The 21,271-nt window shown below is 42.9% G+C and overlaps 1 protein-coding gene across 1 annotated transcript in view; it reads right to left on the minus strand.

Moving 5' to 3' along the window:
* The window catches only part of LOC116992297 (Down syndrome cell adhesion molecule homolog), an 82,945-nt gene that overhangs the window by 61,077 nt on the left and 597 nt on the right, over positions 1-21,271 (minus strand). The window contains exons 2-6 of the mRNA XM_033051752.1: positions 21,061-21,253; positions 14,599-14,877; positions 8,437-8,712; positions 5,825-6,121; positions 4,771-5,046 (exon numbers count right to left, since the gene is read on the minus strand). Of these exons, the coding sequence (XP_032907643.1) occupies positions 4,771-5,046; positions 5,825-6,121; positions 8,437-8,712; positions 14,599-14,877; positions 21,061-21,253 (1,321 nt within the window). The remainder of the gene's footprint in view (positions 1-4,770; positions 5,047-5,824; positions 6,122-8,436; positions 8,713-14,598; positions 14,878-21,060; positions 21,254-21,271) is intronic.

A 21,271-nucleotide genomic window follows, 5' to 3' on the forward strand; every position in this document is an offset into this window, starting at 1 on the left:
TTCCCATATAAGACTATTTTAATTTGCTTGCAGTTTGACTTTTGTTTGGGTAGCAGTTTCCCAGGCCAGGTGTCTGCCTCAGGCTGAGTCATTTCAGCTGGAAGGTTTCAGCTACAATTCTTTGGCCACTTCCAAGAATAAGGCTGGAGAGTGGGAAAACTGAGACATGATAAATATCAATTCTACCATAAAACAAAAAAAAGGTATTGTGAGAACATGAGAAGTCCCACCTGCCCCATGGATTTAGCAGAGTGAATTTCAAGTTCAGGTGATGGCACCAGCCTCAGATGTTCTTGCTATACCTATAAAAAGTCACCACAATGGTGCCCAGATTTTTCAGTCTGAACAAAACCAAGTCAGTAAATAAACAAAACCCCTATATGATCATATGCTGAGAGGACAAACAGAGTCCAAGCAGCACTGAGCACATCCTAGTACTACCTTTCAGTGGCTGAGTCAGTCTGGTGAGATCTCAGAAATCAGCACATTTGTTACTCCAGTGTTTGAACTTGAAGAATGCTAGAGAGGACTAGAACTGGAGGCTGGGAAAAAGGTTGGGGTATCCAAAGGGAAAGAGTGGTTTTGAGTCTTGGGAACAAGGGAGCATGGAAATGAGAGCTGAGATGATAAACACTTTGGGTTCAGATTGATTTTGGAACCCAGAGAGGAGCCAGGACTTGGGAAAGAAGGAACTGGAGAAAACGGAGGAGGAAAGGTCATTCTGAGAAGGAATTAACAGAAAATCTGCATCTTCTATAGAATATTCTTCTCTTTAGGAACTCTGATTTCAACAGTCCTCTGCCTTTGGCAAACATGTACAAACCCCTCTGGCAAACCACAAGGGCTGGGCTGAACACACAGCAAAAAACTGGTGCTGCTAAGAATAATTCTGTTCTTGGCAGGAATGTGTGCAGTATCCTTAGCAAGGCTAATCTCAATTATTTCTGATGATGGCAGTAACTGCTGTTCCCACTCTGCAGGAGGCAGGGGAAAGGTGGTTCAGATTACTTTAGCAAAAAAAAAGCTACAAATAAAATTGCACCTAACACAGGCCAAAGCAAAAGGTGCTGGAAAGGAATTATTACAGTTGGAAAGGTGAGTGGTCAGCAGGTATGGAATACAGAAATTAAGTAAGTACAGTTGTAGTCTCCCTCTGCTGCTTGTGCATTACAGGGTGGGTGGTTTGCATGGCTTTTTGTCAGAACCAAGAACTGGCCAAATCATTTGTCTAAATACAAAACAATAATGCCAAGATGGCTTGATTTCCAAAAAGCCCTGTTAGGACTCAGGCACAGTTCCATGGGAGTTGTATCTGCCAAGCAGAAACCTGCACGTTTTCCTGCCAGCTCCTGCAGCCAGCTCAGGGGACTGCTGGCTTCCACATCCAGATTTTGGGACAGAGACAAGGGGAAGGCAAGAGCTGGGGGGAGAGGGCAGGGCAGGAATGATAAGCCACATTTCTGTGTGTGTTATTTAGAACCTGCAGACCTCTGGCATAGGTGGTTACGCTGGTGAGAGCAACAGTCATTCCTGAAAAATGGGACAATGGATTTCATGTGATGCCTCATTGATTCTTCTGATCAGCAGGGCAAAGAAATAGAGGATCTAAGATCAAATAGCACAGAAATGCCCAGCTCCCAAGCTTTTGGCTTTCCCAGAGCCTGCCAGGTGGGAGGATGCACAGCAAGGCTCCGAAATCCCCCCTGACGTTCTCTGCCAGCCAGGAGTTCATTTAAAATTATTGTCAAGAAATATTCTTCTCTCCTATCTGTGACCTTTATCATGACTTTTGAAGGATGATTTCACTTTAATTTGGATGTTTGTAAATGTCAAAATACCCTGCAGAGTGGACAGCACTCCGGTACTTGATGGCACGCTCATGGTGTTGAATGTTTTTATTTAATTGCTGCTTTAAGCAAGTCTTCATCCAAGACAGAACCAGGATGCTTCACATGCTGGAGGATTTGGAAAGTGGAAAGCAGATGTGGCAGAGTGCTGCCAACTTTAAAAACCAGTTGTTTGTCTAATGTAGAATAAATGCTGCCCCACAGAGCCAAATTCTGCATGTACCTTTGCCACAGATCTGCCAGATGAAGCTAATTAAATTACTTAAATCTGGCTTTCCCAGGGGGTTGCTAAGCTGGGTGACGTGACTGCTCTGAAAGAGGAAACAGAACTCTCAGGAGCAAGTTCATTTCAATGGGAGCAGAACTTTGAGCATATAAATGCTACATAATGGCAGATGAATTGGAAAAATTAAGCTGTAAGCATCTCAAATTGAATAGACAAAAAATGTGTGGATATTTTTTGAGCTCAGTTTGTTCCTTATTGCCATTTTTCCTGGTGACCCAGGTGGCTTTTGAAAGTGAACACATTGTTTCTGCAACATTCTGATACCACAGAGCTAGAGATGATAAACTCATTAGGAAAATAATAATTATGTCCTCAAAACAGAACATGGAGGGGAAAAAACCCCCACTAAGTAACAGCTCATTAAATGCCATCTATTCTGAATCACCCTTCAGTGGCTGGTTTGAGGTCACCCACAAAGTGTGCAGCAAAGCAAAGGATTTGATGTGTTGAAGATGGAAAATAATTCTCCCTCTGTTTCTCTGGAAAAAAATAACTATACTGATGGTAAGAGGAGCTGCACTGTAAATAAGGATATTTGAGCATTGATTTTAACTTCCCTTACAACATCATATTTCAGAGTACTTTTAACCTCCAGTATGCAAGCTGGGCCATATATTGTATTTTTTTGGTATCAAATATCTGTGTGCTTAAAAACTCATCCCATTAACTTTGGAATCTGTAAAATGAAAATGCAACACACACAATAATAGTATTTTAAAGCACCAGGCCACTTTTGACTCCCCACTAGTATGTTAGATAAAATCCACTGTGGCACTGCTGACCTCAAACTACAACAGCAGAACACTGAGAACTGTTCAGGTCTGACTTAAAAACCTCACCTGTGACATTTTGGGTTTTGTAGATGAGGTTAGGTTGTTATTTTCAAATTACAGTGTCTTTTCAAGGCTTGGAGCAACCTGGTCTAGTAGGAGGTAGAATCCCATCAAGGAAGTAAAATCATTGACAAAAATTACAGCTCAATTCAAATTGCTAGAGCTGGCAATCTGCTTTCTGGGGGAGGAATTGTCAAGTTGGAAACTGTAACCTAATGGAAGAAAAAGCAGTATTTCACCTGAGATACCAGTTAGTGTTCTCAGTGACTGGTATTGTTTTGATCTCAATGCCTGTGATTGCTGGATTTGTTTTGTCTGGCTACATTCATTTTGACAGTCATTTGAAAAATGGTATCATTTAAGAGGCAGCTTTTCCCCACCAGAATTTCCATGGTGGCCTCTTAGTGCAGCAGAAACACAGTGACTGATTTGCCATTCAGTTCCTAAATTCTATTAACAGATCTGTGATATCATTGTAATGTCAAGCAAAGCACAAAACACAAAAATTCAAAAGGTGACATTGGCTTTTTATGCCACAGCTTGTGACCAGTGCCCTTGATGGCCTCAGGTGTGTGAGATGTCATGTCTTTCAGAGTCCAAATTGCTCATGGTTTAAAGCTAATCCCCTAAATTCTTGAAAAAAGTAGCAATTGCATCACTCCAGAAGTGCTAATGGCAAAACTAACAGAGCAGAAGGAAGTTAAGAGATCAGATGTCTGTAGCAAAGTCATTTTACCTTACTGTTCTCTGCATCTTATCTGAGAATGGATACAAGATTCAACCTCCCTTTCTTCCTCTCCTCTGCCTCAAAAAAAAAAAAAAAAACAAACAAAAAAAAACCCAAAAAACACCCAAACAAACAAAAAACCCCACCCAAAACCAAACCAAACCAAACCAAACCAAACCAAACCAAACCAAACCAAAAAAAAAACAAAAAAAAAAAAAAAAACCAACCCCACAAAAAAACCAAACAAAAAACCAAAACCCCAAAAATACGAACCCAGGAAAAGTTTCTAGTAACTTCAGGAACAGTGAAATTATACCCCAATTCTTCCTACAGGCTCCCATGAAGTGCAGCATTTAGCAGGTTCATTGCTCAAAAGTAGGTGCTCCTGCAATCAGGTTTTCTGTCTTTTGTGTCCTCATGAATAGGTCTGAACATTGCCAATGTCAGAACAGTCAGGACACAATAGTAAAAAATCACTATTCTCAATCGCTTTGTGAAGTCTTTCAGGGCCATCTGAACATCCTTGTTTTGGACTATTTGAATAGATTGGAAGCATCCTATTAGAATTTCAAGTCACATTTATTTACAGTGTTATCTTTCTAAGCATGAAGAGCACTCAGATAATCACTTAATAAGAGGAAAGCAAGGTTAATGCTTTTAGTTCCTGTCTCTGCTTAGTGGAAAAAAATACAGACATTAGAATTCTCATCTCATGTTTTAAAAGCCAGAAAGTCACTGGCTAATGAAAATTGGAACTTTGTTGTCCAGTACAGAAACAGTCACCAGTTAAACTTGTGTGACAAACCATTAATTTCCTGATTTAGTTGTAATGAAAAGTGCCCATAGCAAACTCATAGCCCCCACTCAGAGGCAACAGCAGCGAGCCAAGGAGGGTAAAAGTCAGGGGAGAACAAGACACAGTGACTGATTAGCTCTGTGTCATCATTAAAAATAAACACAAATCTGGATTAACCTCTTCAAACCGCTCGTTATCCGACTGCCGCGACAATCCTACGTGAGCAATTCCACAAACCACCCAGCAATTAGCCGGGCTCTGCTTCCCCCAGCTGCCCTCACCTTTCACTGTCACGTGCACGCTCTGGCTGGTGGACAGCTGGGGCTGGACCAGCACATTGCAGGTGTACTCGCCCTCATCCACCTCCTTCTGCACGTCCGAGAGCTTCAGTGTGCCGTTGTTCTCGAACGCCACTTGGCGATGGTTGAAGGGCAGCAGGTTGGAGTTCTTGTACCACTTGATGGAGTAGTAGGGGTACCCAATGACCCTGCAGTGGATGTAGGTGTCCCTCCCAGCGATGGCTGTGATGTTCTTCATCGGCCGGATGCTCGCTGGCCCTGCCAAGGCGAAGAAAGGAACTCTTGAAGTTTGCTCCGGGGAACGTGTGGGATTATTTCTGGATATACAGGACACCGCACTCCTTAGCATTTGACAGATTTTTACTTTTAAGAGCTACTTAAGCAGTTTCCCTAATCTTTCTATGCTCTAGTTTTTTCCTTACCCTGCAGCATCCATACTAATTATGTGGGGGTATATATTTGTGTTATCCAACACTTGCCTGATAAAATCTTCGCTGAGTTACAAATTAAAAGGCTGAGTGTGATTTAATTAATGTGAAATACTAACACTGATATGGAGCTAGAATCCTGTTACACATGAGAACACTGAAACAGTTAGCTTTTTTATTTGCTATGTGTATAAAGTCTATATATACCCATGAGGGTGGGCATTATGCCATGTAGAGCCAGAAATTCAAGCTAAAGTTCTGAATGAATAATTACAATGGATGTTGGACAAGTAAAGGAGGAAAGGAAAAGAAAAAACAAAACATGCACAGCAGACTAAAGCAAAGAGACTGTGAACTAGTAGAGATGAGTATAGGGAAAATAGATTAAAGGACACAAGCCAAAGGATTCTTCCAACATTTAACCATACCATACACTTTCTAGATGGGGCTGGAGAGGCAGGGTGGGAAAAGAGAGCGGGGGAGAAAAGGAGAGGAAAAAAACAGTAAGTTGGTTTTTGGCATTCCAAAATCTCATCACATGCAACAATCTTCTTCTCCACTACAATGAGTTATGTGTGTTTTTTTTGAGGAGCTGATTTGACAAGCACCTCTTACGTTTATTCGAGCCTGGTACAGGACGACTCCCGCAGAGTTGTTGGCGGTGCAGCGATAAACGCCCCCGTCCCGGACCTGAGTGTTGGAGATGTTCAGGTAACTGACCACGTTGCCCTCGGACGTGATGATCTGGCTGATGCGGTGGCTGCCGTCCTTCACGATGGGATCCTCGTCCAGCGTCCAGGTGATGGTGGGCAGGGGAGTCCCCTTCACGTTGCACATCAGGGACACTGGCTCTCCTGGGCTCACCACTTTCTCGCTGAAGGCAGAGATGATTTTGGGAGTTCCGTCTGCCGAGGGAGAGAAAAGCAGTGAAACGGTGCTTACGTGGTGTAAAGCTTGTCCCCTCTATCCTGGAGCATATCCCATGGGCTAAGATCTCTTTTAGAAGCAGCACAAGCAATTGTTTTCCAGGATATAACCCTAATTATTTAGAGAGGGAAATAAATTCTGCCAGTAGGGAACTTAAATGATCCTTTGCTTATGGCAAGTTTCTTCTGAGAAACCTGGTAGTGGCTCTGCTGTAGGAAAAAATGCTTGAATTGGATCAGGCATCTCTATGAACTTCTGTGTTCCTGCAAAAAAGTTTTAAAACCATATGCAGTTCATTATGCATGAACCTCATGCACAAAACCTCAACACATTTGGAGATTCTCTTCTCCTGGTAGATTTTAGCTGTTTGGGAAGTTAAGGATGAATCCTGTTGCCAAGAGCCAGGCACAACTTGCATAGGCTGATTTCACACAGCAGTTTAGTCCTGACATAAAATGCCCCATTTAGGAAAGTATTAAATTTTGCTTTTCTGAATACAGATTGCCAGTAACAGCATGGATGCCAATTTCTTTCCACAGTCATTTTGTGCTACAGATAAATATTTTTCTGAATGAGAGCATTCAAACACTTTATCTTATGAACTGTCTCCCAAAATACTCAGCCTGTACCAGGGAAATGAACAAAGAAAATGGGTGGGCACAGAAATTTTGTCAGCAGGGAGCAGGATTAAATACCCACCTCTGCAGAGAATTCAGTGGAGCAACATTTAGGAGTGCTGACACCCTGCTATTAGTTAGGAAGTCCTTTCTGTGGTCATGCAATGTGTGTTTGTTTTCCTTTGAAAATGTTACTTTAAAAACAGGGCTACAAAATTCCCTTGCTTGCCACATGGTAAAAAGATAAGCACTGGCATTCTCAAAATGTTGAAAGGCCTCAGCATCCCTGGAAGAGCATTTGATTTTATCTGATTTCTTTTTTTTTTCCTCTGCCCCCTCTGTCTTTCATTTCTGTCCCATTGGTTTTGTGACAGAGTTCCAATTTATTTATTTATTTTCATTCCTAACTCTCTTGCTTTCCTTTGTGGTGTACTGGATACTGTCACCCCTCAGAAAACAGAACAGCAGCAACACAAAAGAAAGCTTTTTATCCTGAAAGGAAGCTGACACAGGACCAATAAATCTGTGAGCATGCACACTATGTACCTCTTCCACCCCCTCCTCCTCTTTTTTTCCCCTCTTTTTTTAATTCAAGTGACAGGCTTTTTTTTGAGATGAAAGCAGACATTATTTTCCCAGTGAGACCCGAGTGTCTTTGAAATCTTGCCTGCTGTTGCTCTCTGATAACCTGCACTCTCCCAACACCATGATAGATTATCAATATGCTCTTTAGGCTTTCCTAGTCACGGGAGATGGTTGCCGAGGTAACTCGGTCCAGGCAGGTAATCTCTTCCTCTTCTACAGAGCCTCTAAAAATAGTGTCCATGCCATGCCTGCACCACAGCCTCATTAGTGAGATGCCCCTGTGCAAATTGATGACTTTCCTCACTTGATTATCATGTAGAGCATTGTATCAGTTATTTAAGATGATCTCTAAGCTGTCAGCCAATACACTCAACCAGAAAAGCAATGTTTGGATTTTTAACAGATTTTTTAACCTGCTGGGGAAAGGAATTTTTTTTTTTTTTCAAATTGATTTTTCCATTCTCTTATGAGCAGGGCACAATAAACTCCATGGACATTTCATGAGTACCCTCTTTTTTGTAAACTCCACTGATGCCAAAATGATTTTTGCTTTCATATATTCTTCATATATATTCATAACTCTGCAGATTATTATTGTATAGTTACACAGTTCCTAGCCAGCTCCAGTACTTTTCCTACCCTGATAGACAGAAAGACAAAACACATTCCCACAGGCCCCAATCCTATCTTGCTTTTTCCTGGGAACCAAGGATGAGTTACCCTCTCAAGGCACTTTCTCATAAACAAAGTGCGGCTGGTAGCAAGAAAGGGGGGCTCCAGAAGAGGTGGAATCAAGGGGGAGAATCCCCTCATTACTTGAGGGTCTAATTGGGAATTCATGTAAATTAGGCTGATTTGCTAAACTTATGGAACTGTATTTGCCCTGTGTGGGGTGGGTATTTTTCCATATCTGCTCCTGGCCGCCTCCAATTAAAGACCAGCTTTATAATTACCTCCCATTCCAATATTGCCTCGAAAGCGCATTGTTTTATTCCTAGACCTTTAAGGCATCGCCCCTCTAAAACACCACCACCAAACACAACCTGTGCGTTATTTTGGAAACCAGAACTGCCAGGCAGGTTCAGACTGACCTTCCAGCACCACCTGGACGTAGTCTTGAGCTGACATCTTGTCCTTGCGCACGAAGCACTGGTAGGCGCCGCCGTCGCTCTTGGCCATGCCGTCCATGATCAGGTTCTCGCGGTTGACGCCGGTGATGCGCACGTTGTTGCCAGGGTTGATGATTTCCCCGTTGCGGTACCAGGACAGCTCCTGGTCCTCCGTTCCCGTCACGCTGCAGGACAAGGACACTTGGCTACCGACGCTGCTTTTGACTTTGCGCGGGCTGATGGTGGCTTTTAGCGGTTCTGGAGGTTTGAGTCGAAATAAGGGAGAGAGGAAAGGGAAGCAGAGCGTATTAAGCATAAATGTGCATCTGGGTGCAAGCAACAAATCAACTCTCAGTTAAGGAGAGCAATAAAAACCACAGCCATACCCTCCTTAAAAGAAAACACCAAAATAAATAACAGATGACTGTATTGATCTAAAAAAACATTTTTGCCACCAACACCTTGACCAAAAAAAAATTCTAAATAGTTCTACAGGAATAACCTATTCAACACATAATCCCATGCCTTGGTGAACAGTAGGATCAGACCTACAAGTGACACCAGGGATTTAATATGGCACTACACGGGTTTTGGGAGGGCAGGATGTTATTTCATCTTAGTTCAGTGTGGACCTTTGAATCTTATGCATTGAGTGGATTCCTGCAAATCATTTTCCTGGTTTAATTTCTGGCAAAAATGAACCATATTTATGCTTTCCCAAACAACTCCCTGGTGTGAACAAATGCAATAAATGCCAATTACAAGATTGGCTTTTGAGAGTGGAAGATGTTAATGCAGGTACACCCATGGATATCCATCTGATATGTCCACATGGAAATGTTTAGTGTGTGGGCTCACCAGATTTTCTGCTTTGATGTGGGAGGACTACAATATTTTCAAGTCAGCCTAAAGAAACTGTGGGACACAAGAATGCAAGTTTTACGTTGTAAAAAAAAGAGGATGAACGGTACTGAAGAAAAGTCATAAATGTAAATGGAAAACAAATGCTAGGAAAACAATCTTTATCTTGCCACTGAGGAGTTATCAACACTGCAGAACACAGATTTAATCTCATGCCTTGTATAAATTGGTTTGACTTCCTTATAAAGATAAGGAATTGCTACCACAACTGATATTATCTCTGGCATGAAATATGCACCGTCCTATTTTTATTTTTAGCAGCTTGCATACAAACATACACACACATGTGCACACACACACATGCTTGAAAAAGAAAAGTAACTTGTTCTCTTTATCAAATATTTTATAACATAAAAGTTGGAATAAATCTATAGTTGTTAATCAGGAACAGAGGCCTGGAAAAAAACACACAGCAGCCTCAGACATTCTGGATTATAGACAAAGGTCCAAAGCAATAATTCATCTGTGCTCAGATGCGCTTAAAAGTCACTCAATATCTCTGTTTCCTATTAAAAAAATCTAGAAAAGCTAAAACCTGGCAACAATCCATTAAACAAAATAGTCACACACAAGCACATCACCAATACCCCACAGCCATGATGATGCAAGTGAGCCACATCCTTCACTGCAGAGGAGGGTAAAATTTCTTTGCCCAGCTTTTACTTCCTGCCAGCCTGATCCAGAGAATTTCCACTAGCTGAGTGCAGAGTCATTAGGAAAAATACATCCCCAGGTGCTGGAGATGCTTTGGGTATTATCAGCAGCAGTACAATTACGTCATGTCTCTGCAAGTTTTGACTTTGCATCATACAAGACAGATGGAATTCCACTCATTTTTATGAGTATTTTGATGAATACATTTAGAACTAAAGCTCCTCAGTTATAACATATGAATGGCAGATTTTTCACCTCAGTTTTATTTTGCCCAAAAACATCTTGTGCAATTATTTGTGAGGATATCTTTATGACCTGAACTGCTCACAAACTCCTCCTTTTTCATTTTGCTAGTCATGCTGTCTAGATGGAAATGTTAGTTCACAGAGCATTATTTCTATTCCAGGAAACAATTTTGGGGATTTTCTCAACAGTAGTAGCATAACACTTTTCCAGTGTGGTGCTCCTGAAGTAATAATTATCTTTGTAGAATTTGTGAAACATTCAGAATATTCACACATGAATACTCAACTGAGGGGAAGTATGAGTATTCAATATTACTGAGCACCATGAGTCATGGCAATGAGAGTTTGGCAGTTTTATTTATGAGAACATTTGCAATCTCTTTTCCAGCACCCAATTCATGCTCCTAAATTACATATCCTCCATGTGATAAATTATAGAGCTACACTGGAAATTGCATCCATTTGCACTTCTGATCGCTCAATTGGCCAGCTAACTCATCTCCATAGAGCCTGCTTTGTGCTGTTCCACAACTTTGAGGACTTTAATCATTGTTAAGATAAATTAAGGAAACAGAAGGTATGGCAAGGTAAGGGAACAACTTGATACTGATGCATAAACAGTTTTGCTTTTCTGAATTTTTCATATATTCCAAAGCTCTGTAGCTCTGAGGAATATTATTACTGAGTTATGTAGCTCCTAGTATTTTTCCCATCCTTTCTCTCAAATTTTAGAACAATGAGCTAACTTTCTAACATATTCCTGAAATACTGTTTAGTCTTATTTTCAAGTAGAGGACCTACAAGAAGAACATTTTGTTTAATGACCAGAATGTGAGAAGACATAACAAGAAGTGGGGCAAAGAAGCCCTGGACCAATTCCAAAAATGGCTTAACCAACTGCTCTTTTAATTGGACAATATTTGTTAAGAATATTAATTTGTTGAACTTATTCAATTGTAAAGATCCACTACTAGGTGTGCTCATGACCATTGGGACACCTGGAAGTTTCCAATCAAGGTTTGCTTTTTATTTTACTACTTCAGCACTGTTGCAAGATTTTTTCTCTTTTGATATCAGGCAAAAACACCAACAGTCAATTGTGACAGGACCTTTCACCCCCTGACACAGCAAAAGACTTATCTACTTTCCCAAGTCTAAACTAGGCCCAAATGGTTTGTCTTGTGATTAATTATCCCAGCTGAAATCATTCTTAGGCAGCAATAAATATCCTGCCTTGAATGCATGGAAAAGGATAAGCAGAAATAAATGTCTGACAGACAACTACTTTTGCCATTATAAAATATTACAATGATTTTCATAAAATCAGAAATCTCTTATTTTCCTCTCTGAGTGTGTGGAGAGTTCTCCTCAATGCTGAGACCTTGGTATCAAGATACTTCCCTGGGACTGAGAGAAATTAGAGAGAAATTAGGAGACTTCTGCACATCCCTATCATTGACTGGGAAGTTGTAACACAGGTACCTTTATCATCATGCACTGAGTTTCTATCTACTAGTAGTCCTTTTTGTGTTATCCTGTGTGGTAAGTAAGTCTGTTTAAAGTCTTGTGTCTGTTTTCCTTCTGTCAATTCTAAATAATTAATGTTGTAGTAGACCTGAGTGGTCATTATGAAGGATTTGCAAGTACAGTAATTTCACGAATACAAGCCGCACCAATTTGACCAAAATTTTGGTGGAAACCCGGAAGTGCGGCTAATATTCCGGGGCGGCTAATCTATTAACAAAATTCTAAAAGCTACCAACACGGAAGTGAGAGCCCGCGGCAGCCCCAAGCCAAGCTGGAGCCCGGCCGGCCCCGGCTGAGGTGGGAAAGCCTGGCAGAGGCGGGGCCAGCAGTGTGGGGGACGGGCGGCTGAGCCTGAGCCAGCAGGGCGGGACAGGGAGGGCGGCAGAGCCTGAGCCAGCAGGGCGGGGGAGCCCGGGAGAACTGGGGCTAGCAGTGCAGGGGAGCATGGCAGAAGCAGGAAGGCCGACGGGTGGGGCTGCCTGGCAGCGGGGGAAGCCCAGCAGAATTGGGGCCAGCAGCGTGGGGGAGCCTGGCGGTGCGGGGGCCTGCAGTGCCGGCCAGGGCGAGGAAACCCGGCGGCGGTGCAGATGGGAGGGGGCGGCCGGCGAGCCCGCCGGCGGGGCTAGGGAAGGCGGCGCGCCGCGGCCGGCGAGCCCGCCGGCGGGGCTAGGGAACGCGCCGCGGCCGGCGAACCCGGCGGCGGGGCTAGGGAACGCGGCGCGCCGCGGCCGGCGAGCCCGCCGGCGGGGCTAGGGAACGCGGCACACCGCGGCCGGCGAGCCCGCCGGCTGGGCTAGGGAACGCGGCAGCGGGGCGGTGCTGACGGGAGAGGGGGGCCAGCGAGCCCGGCGGCGGCGGCAGTACCACCCGGCCAGCCCCGCCGAGCCGTGGCGCTGAGCTGGGCCACCCGGCCCCGTCGGCAACCATGAGCGGGCCGAGCCTGCCTGGCCCCGCCCCGAGCCAGTAAAGCCCGCTATGCCGCGATCCTGTTACTAATTGGCCAATTTGTGAAAGCTGCGCACGGATTCTCGCTACGAACGAAAGTGCGGCTAATATTCGGGGTGCGGCTTATCTATTGACAAAGACAGCAACATTGTCGAGGCACCGGGGGTGCGGCTTATAATCCGTGCGGCTTGTATTCGTGAAACTACTGTAAGCATTTTGATGCATGCTCTATCACAAATTAGTTGGTAAGAAATGTCCTAAGTTAATTTTATTTTTTACTAGCTGTAAAATTAATGGTACCTTTAGCCTCGTACTGTATTTATTTATTTCTTTATTTATTTATCCTTATTCCTGTGTAGTATATAGTCTGTTTTAAGTCCTATGTCTGTTAATTTTATGTCTGTTAAATAAAAAATTGATTCTATAATAGACCAAATCAGCCATAATTAAAAAACTTGTGAATGAGAGTGGGTTTTGGGGTCACCTCAATAATGGTACTGCCTGCTGCCACAGACCTGGGCAAAACACAGGGACTTACCCAAACCCCTACATCTATTAATAACAATGACTGCCTCAATAAAAGCTGCTGTCCACTGCCATAAACCTGTGAAAGACAGGGACTTGTTCAAACATTCCCCTCTCCCTGGTAACACCAACTTATTACTTTTTATCTTCTTTTTTTTCTTTAGTCAGAGTGGGGATTAAAAGCATGAGAGACGGAATTTTGTGTTTGGATGGAGTTGTTTATTAATTCTTATTACAGTGAGTGCTACAGCACTTCTAGCTAACAAGTTTCTTCAAAATGGTGATGTATCTTGCTCATTACAAGGTCTTTTAAAGCCCAACATTCTAATTAAAAACTAACACATGAATTATTTTTACTTTTGACTCAATGACCAAACACCTGTGACCCGCAGCGCAGCATTTTCTATCCAATTAAAAAGTATTAGCCAAAACCCAAGAAGAAAGGGTCAGGAAGAAAGAAAACTTCTGCCCTAAAACCTCCATCTTGCCCTCTATATATTGCTATATTCTAAAAACCCAAATTCCAAACCCTTCACTGTGTGACAATACACACTTCTATTCAAACTACACACCAGTGATTCTAGTTCTATTACTCAATTTTGGAAGCCTTCTCCAAGGTCAAAGCAGTGCTCCTTTTGGGGGGGGGTCACTGCCTGACAGCAGAGAAAGTTTAGAACTGTTGGACCCCAGAACCCTGGGGTTTTGAGTTTTCTGTGCTTGGAGAACACTGCTTTTGACCTGAGGCCTTGGAGAAGGCTTCCAAATTTGAGTGATGGAGTTAAAATCATGGGTGTGTAGTTAAATAGGAGGGTGTGCTTGCACATGGTGAAGGGTTTGGTATTAGAGGTTTCTACAGTATAGTAATAGGTATGGGACATGATGGAAGATTTTGGGTGGTTCTTTTTCAGGGCTTATCTTCCTTCTTCTTCCTTCTTCATAGTTTCAGGCAGTAGTTTCTGGTTGGTCAATCAGTGTCACACTGAGGGTCATGGGAATTTAGTTATTGGGTTAAAAATGTAAATAATATAGGAGTTAATTCTCTATGGAACTGTTTAGCTTTAAGAGACCTTGTAGCAACTGGATCTTTCTCCATTTTCCTCGCTTCTAGCAGGTAGCTGGAAGTGCTGTTAAATGCTCTGTACTTTTTGATAAGACTTAATAAACAACCAAGCCCAAACACGATAAAATCCATTTCCATCATGCATTTGCTAACCCTAGCTCTGAGTGAAGGCAGAAGAAACTCAAACAAACCACTGATTAAGCAGTGCAAAACTCTGTCGCGCAGAACTCCCCGTTCCCAGGGTTCCAGCCCCAACCCAGGACCTACGTTTGACGTGGAGGCGCCCGACCATCTCGGCGGTGCCGTAGTTGTTCCACACCTCGCAGACGTAGCTGCCCGAGTCCGAGGGCCGCGTGTTCTCGATGAGCAGCCCCGTCACCGTCTGCCGGAAGCGGCTGTCGGGCTCCCAGGGCACGTTGTCCTTCAGCCAGCGGTACTTTGGTGCCGGGTGCCCTGATGCTTTGCAAGGCAGCTCCACTCGCTGTCCTGCCATGGCTTTGCGGTGGTCAAACCCATCTAGGATAGATGGAGCTGAATTCGCTGGGTCTGGAAGAGGGAACGCAGGTGTCTTGGGTTACAATACAGAGTGTGATAAAAGGTATCTATTCTATCACCATCTGTTCAGGGTGGGGGCAGTGATCCTGATCTCCCTGGCAGATATTCTGCTAATGGGCCATCCATTGAAACCAGGCAGGGCATTGTTCTTTATCTTTTCACAACCCATCCTTCCTCCAGCCAGTCATTTTCTGCTCATGGCCATTGAGTCCCACTGTGGCACTGATAAAATTACTGCATCCCATTGGGAGTTGCTCCAGCCAGGGGGAAGAGCCAAGCATTTCCTACCAAGATAAAAACTGAGATTCTGGGACACAAAGTAGCCTTTTTTTCCCTAGACTCCAGAGGAGTCCACATCATCACTGGAGCTCCGGAGGGAAACTGCACCTTGTACAGGAGCACTGCTCCAGCTGAGCCACATCTGTCACTGCAGGAGGATGCAGCCACCATGGGATGGGACTGCTGCCAACACCCTGCCTGACGGGTGTCAGGTTGTACTCTGACTGTGTCAGGGTTTGGGGTTTGTTCTTCGTAGTACTGTATTTCTATTTTAATTTCCCTAGAAAAGAACTGTTATTCCTAATTCCCATATCTTTGCCTGAGAGCCCCTTGATTTCAAAATTATAATAATTTGGAGGGAGGGGGTTTACATTCTCCATTTCAAAGAGAGGCTCCTGCCTTTCTTAGCAGACACCTGTCCTCCAAACCAGGACAGCAGGGAAACTCTTTTCAACCAGAGTCTAAAAGCTGACTCCAAGTTAAAAGTTAAAGTTAACACTAAGCAATACATCAGTATTTTTTCTTCTACATTTTTCGCCAGCCTGCAAGAACAAAGGACTTCAGAACAGCAAATTAATATGATTGCGCAGAAGCCGATTTATTGTTTGCTTTTAACTTTACTTATACATTTTAAAATTGCATTTTACGAAATCACGCATTTTTTGATTGGTGTTTCTATCTTGTTCATGTGCTTTGCACAAGCTTTGCTGGTAAGATGATTGGTTGTAGTCTACAGCGTCACTGCCCAACTTTATCTTGGGTTTTCTAATTTTGGTATTCTGTTTTTCAGCTTCTTCTCTTTCAATTTAGCACAATTTATGTTTTAGTAGCCTTGAAGAGTTCCAGGACTTTTGACAGACTGCAGAAAAACACTTAAAAATGGCTTATCCAGTGCACTTGTTATAAGCAATGGTCTAAACTAAAACATGTAGAAAAACAGCTAAATATAGTTTGGCTGGTGCACTTGACACAGATTATGGTCTAGACTGTTCAGATACATTGCTACACCAGCCCAGTGTTTTGGGCACTACAATTTGCTTCTCAGACCCAGCCGCGAGTCTGAGTCGTGGCTGGGATCCAGCAGCACATGCTGCTGAAGCAACTCATCCCTGCTTGGAAATCCTCTCACTGGATTTTTTCCAGGTGGCAAACGTTTTTCTGGTCATCCTTCATGTTCCCTGTGAGAGGCACAGGGAGCCAGAAATGTGTTGCCTTAGCAATTATTGCCACTTCTCGACTAGATTGAAGCCAACACATTGTCCCTTCTTCTCGGTGGTCTGAAGGCTTTGAATTAAAGGAGCAATTTATTCCCTTGTCAGGAGACAAATGGGCAAAGGCACAGGGATTTCTATCTGCAGTCAAAATGACAGACAAGCCTTTTCTTCTTCTGTGGGAAAAGAACTTAATGTGACAAGACCAACTTACAGCTTAATAGTGCATCTTTCTGTGCTCAATTTGCTGACAACTGCAGCCCTCACTTGTGCAGCACCTGGCTTGGATTTATGTATCTCACAGATGTCTGGCAGGATTGCCCTCACCAGAGGTGCATGTACCCATCAGAAAATAGTGCTCAGTTTGTAATTTCAACTTTGAAAATTTCGGGGACAGAGGCTGACACGATTTAAAGTTTTTGTGCAGCCCGTCCTGGAGCTATTGCAAGAAAAATACTGAAAAAATATTCATCAAAGGATTTTCTCATCACGTGCACACACTTTGCTAAGATTTCTGTCTCACAAAGAAACTCCACGTGCTGCCCAGCTCCTACCTGACACACTGACCTCTTTTTTGGGTATATCTAATCACAGCTGACTGGATGTAGGTGTGATTGCCACAATTCTGGCATTTTCAAGAGGAATTTTAACCTAGCAAACTCAGCATCTGCTCACATGGCAGCTGCAGCAGGTTCCTGTAAGGAGCTGGAGAGATTAAAGGAGCAGTTCATGCTGAATTCAAGCTATTCCAAAAGTCACCAGTACCTGAGCTAGCTGGTTTAAAATGAGTTTAGATATATCTTTATGAATTGCAGCCACACCTGGGAGGGCACCCAGGAGAGCAAGGCTATTCAGGTTAAACTATCAATCCAGCAACCAAAAACATGATAATTTTTAAAATAGACTGAAGAGTTTTTGGGGTTTTTTTTTGTGACTGTATCTAGATAAAACCTCCAAAATGCCAAGTCCAGTGAAAGGTTATAGTTATATATTATAGTTATATATTATACTTATATATTCTGCTTTCTAGGTGCCAGGAAAACACTGGACCACTGAGGGCAAAGCCACATTCAGCTTGCAGAGTGTCTCATTAGGAAGGCGTCAGCAGTGGTTAAATGAGTGATTTTGGATGAATCAGTGGCCTTGAGGTCCATATTTGGCACCAGGATGGGACAAATTTCTGAGCTTCCCATGCTGTTTATGTCTGGCTCAGTGAAAGCACAGTCTGCCAGGGTGCTGTTGGGAAGGCCAATGTCAATTTGACTAATTGATCAGCCAGCTCCTCTCTCGCCTTTTGGGTCATCAGGCATCCCTGTTACCAGGCACAGATTCCTTTGTGAATTAACTGAAATAAAGCCACAAGCAGGCAAGAAATTACAGCTTCTGGCTCTTAAGAAGGTTACATCTGCATGAAATCAATTTCTTCAGTTGCAAGTAATAATTAAATATTTAAATAATAAAAAAGCCTAACTTTCAGAGGTATTGTCTGTGCATTCCTACTCAAGCAGCACAGCAGACACCCTGGATTTTCTATCCCAGGGTCAGTTCCCTTTTTTCATTCTCAACTTGAGCCTTGCCAGCAGCACAGACTGGAGTCCCAGTTGCAGGACAGCTAAACTGAGATTTGCCTACATAATGAAGGAAATTTCACCCTGTTCTTATATATATATTTTACAAATACAAATTCAGGGATGCACAAGATATGATTCCAGTGACCTGCTTTCTTCCACTCTGTACTTACATATTTAAATGGACAGTAAAAGCATTTCTTTGGGTTGTCTGTGAAACAGACTCCTATTAAGAACTCCTACAGTTCATATTTCCAGTTAAGGGGGGAAAAAACCCAAACCAAAACAAAACCAAAACAACAATGGCAACAAAAAAGAAAAACAAAACCAAAAACAAACAGCCAAAAAACAAAGAAAGCACATAAGTAATCTCTGGGTTTGTTTGCAATCACCTGAAATGAAGCAAAAAATAACAACATAACCCAGTTGCAATGTGTTTAGCCTTTTTTGAATCATTATTTTACTATGCTTTAACAGTCATCTCCAAATGACTTCCAGCAAGGACAATGGTGAAAAACTGAGGCAAAATTCTGTTTTAAAATATTTTACTTTGGATCTTCTTTGAAGGAAAGAAGAAGAAAATTGTTGTACTTTAAAAATCATAAGGATTTTTCAGAGTGTGGAAGTTAAAAGAGTAATGATTTTGGGAGATGGGATTCATGGCAGGACAAAATTACTGTTGGAAAGGGACACTACAATGAGAATTAGAAGTAGATTCTGTTGCATGTTAATGGCTTTGGGTTTAGTTTTATTTAGAAAGGCCATGTGATTTCAAGGAGATGCTCTTACTCCAAATGAAATTTGGAACTTCATTTTGGCCACAGGCATATTAATTTTTCACTATTTTTGCTATTTTTAAATTTTATTTGCTGTTATCTGCATGTTACCATTATCACTGTTTCAAAACAATAATGAAGCTTAACTCATGTTAAATGTGACCAGGAAACATGAGAAATATCCACCACAAACGATTTCATCCCCAAACAAGTGAAGCACAAATATGGGTGGAAAAAGCAGGTAAAAATGTAGGTCTCATGCAAGTAGACTTTTCAGAACTATGTTCATGGCTGCTCTGATCCCAGTTCTTAAAGAAATCACTCTTTGAAAATATAAATTCCAGTAAAAAAGCGGAAAACCTGTTAGAGACTCTGCCCCTGATTGCTGCACTTGCTCAGTAGATTAAGAGGACTGGAAATCAGAGCCCACTCTAACCCTGATCAAGAATAATTAACTCTGTTGAATTAAAAATGCCAGTTATTGCACACAGGTAAAATTTGCTATTCCACTTTGGTCTGTGGAGGAGAACAGAAAAGGCAACTCCAGAGAACATCGTTTAGGGTGTTTGCCATAAATTTCAAACAAGACAGAGCTTTCATTTCTCCCCTTTTGTTCAGTGAGATAACCAGAATTTTTCTTGTGGTAACCAAGATACAAGTCTGATTTTATTTATGTTCCCACTGGCTCAGCCTTAACATGATTTCACACGGAAGCAGACCATATTATGGAGCCAGCTGGAAGGGTAGAATCCTGCCTGTTCTCACAAGACCACAGCAGGCAGATTATTGTGCAGGAGAACTTCTTCATCTGGTTGGGAAAAGCAGAGGCAAGAGTTCCACCCACAGGGGACACCTAAAAGGAGAAACTCCTGGAACTGACTGGTAAGTGATTCTAACCTGAACAATCCCACTATTTTTTTTTTTTAAATCATTACTATATATAAGTACTGGCCTGTGTGTTCAGAGGGCTCCAAAATTCTTCAACAATGTCCATTTTGTGCTCACCTCTGTGTCCCTTAGGGCTCTCAGAGGGGTGGAGAGCTGAGAGCTGACCACCAGAGTTTTATTCAGACAGAAGGACCAAAAGAGGAGAGGAAAGGGTTAAAAGGGGGAATGACCTCACTGATTGTGAGATTGGGAAAGTCACCAAATCCTGACTGAGCTTTAAGGAAACTTAGGAACAGGGAAAAGGAGGAAAAGCAGTGTGGGGTTTTCAGTGGGATGGGGGGATGATTTATGCAATGTAAGGGTATAGGAGAAGGAGAAGGTCTGGGATGCAGCCTCAGGGAGCTCTGTGGATGGAGGAAAACCACTCTGGATAAACAAAGGGAGCAGGTATGGACAAGCAGCAAATGAGGGGCAGGAGGGGAAGGTGCAGAAGTGCTAATCCTACACAGAAATGTTTGAGAGCAAGATCCAGACCCAGGTTTGGGATCTTGGGATCAGCTCCTCCTTCACCTCACCCAAAACTGGCACTGCCTCACACCAAAAAAAAAAAGAAAAAAAAAAATCTGTATTGCAGCAGCTCTGAGATTCCTGAGTGTGTGGTGACTGTGAGGAACCCAACTGCCCATCACACACACAGCAATCAGGAGTTAATTTGTTAATTTAAAACTACAAGGAGAAGTTGAAATAGCCCATCCACCTCTGGTTTTCCCACCTGCTGCACAAATTGCCCTGGGACTCAGCCCTGAGCTGCCACCCAGCCCTGCTGTCTGCCTGCAGCACCCCTGGGTGCACTGGCACTGGTCAGTTCTCCTTCTGGACATCCCTCCTGGAAGCAGGGGACAAGCTGTTTTCCCCAGGGTGGGAATGGGATGAATGAAAAGGAGGGCTGAAATGCATCTCAGATAACCTGAGAATCCCGAGGTGGAAATATCTGCAGCTGAGTGCAATGTCCTGAGCTCCTGCTGAGGTCAACAGAGAGGAGCAGCCACCATGGGGCAGTTCAGATCACCCCAAAGCAGGACAGCCACACCACCCCTAAAAGTGTTCCCCCTCTTTGGTTACACAGGGAAGTTGAGGTGATTTAATTTCCTTGCACAAGTACACTTCTGGAGGGATTAATCCCATCCACAGTCCCTGTATAAAGCACTCTAAACCTGCCAAAAATCACCATGCTGAGTGCAGGGGTACCCTACATCCCTTCAGGAAATAACAACTAAGGTGTGAAAACCAGATTTTTAAAAAAAATAAGGATTTTAAAATGGCCCATCTTATTTTTCAGCAGCTCCCCAGTTCCATTTGATAGAAACCACACAAGAACGTGCCTTGCCAGCCGAGCACACTAGACAGAGACACATGCAGCATTTCATTGAGCAAGAGGCAGAAAAGGAGCACCTGATACAAAAAGTCTTGCACTGTTGCTTTGTCGTGTTTCTCCAGTGTATCTGTGCCTTGTGATACATCGGTAGTTGTACAGTCCATCTTCATTCTGTACGTCTAAAATATACAAGGCTCCCGTGGATGTGATGAGAAATCTAGGTCCTGAAAGACACAAGAATTTTGCAGGGTTTAAAATATCTGCAGGTTGCTGCTCTCACACTGAAGG

This window comes from Catharus ustulatus, chromosome 2, assembly GCF_009819885.2.
Source record: "Catharus ustulatus isolate bCatUst1 chromosome 2, bCatUst1.pri.v2, whole genome shotgun sequence".
Classification (NCBI taxonomy): domain Eukaryota; kingdom Metazoa; phylum Chordata; class Aves; order Passeriformes; family Turdidae; genus Catharus; species Catharus ustulatus.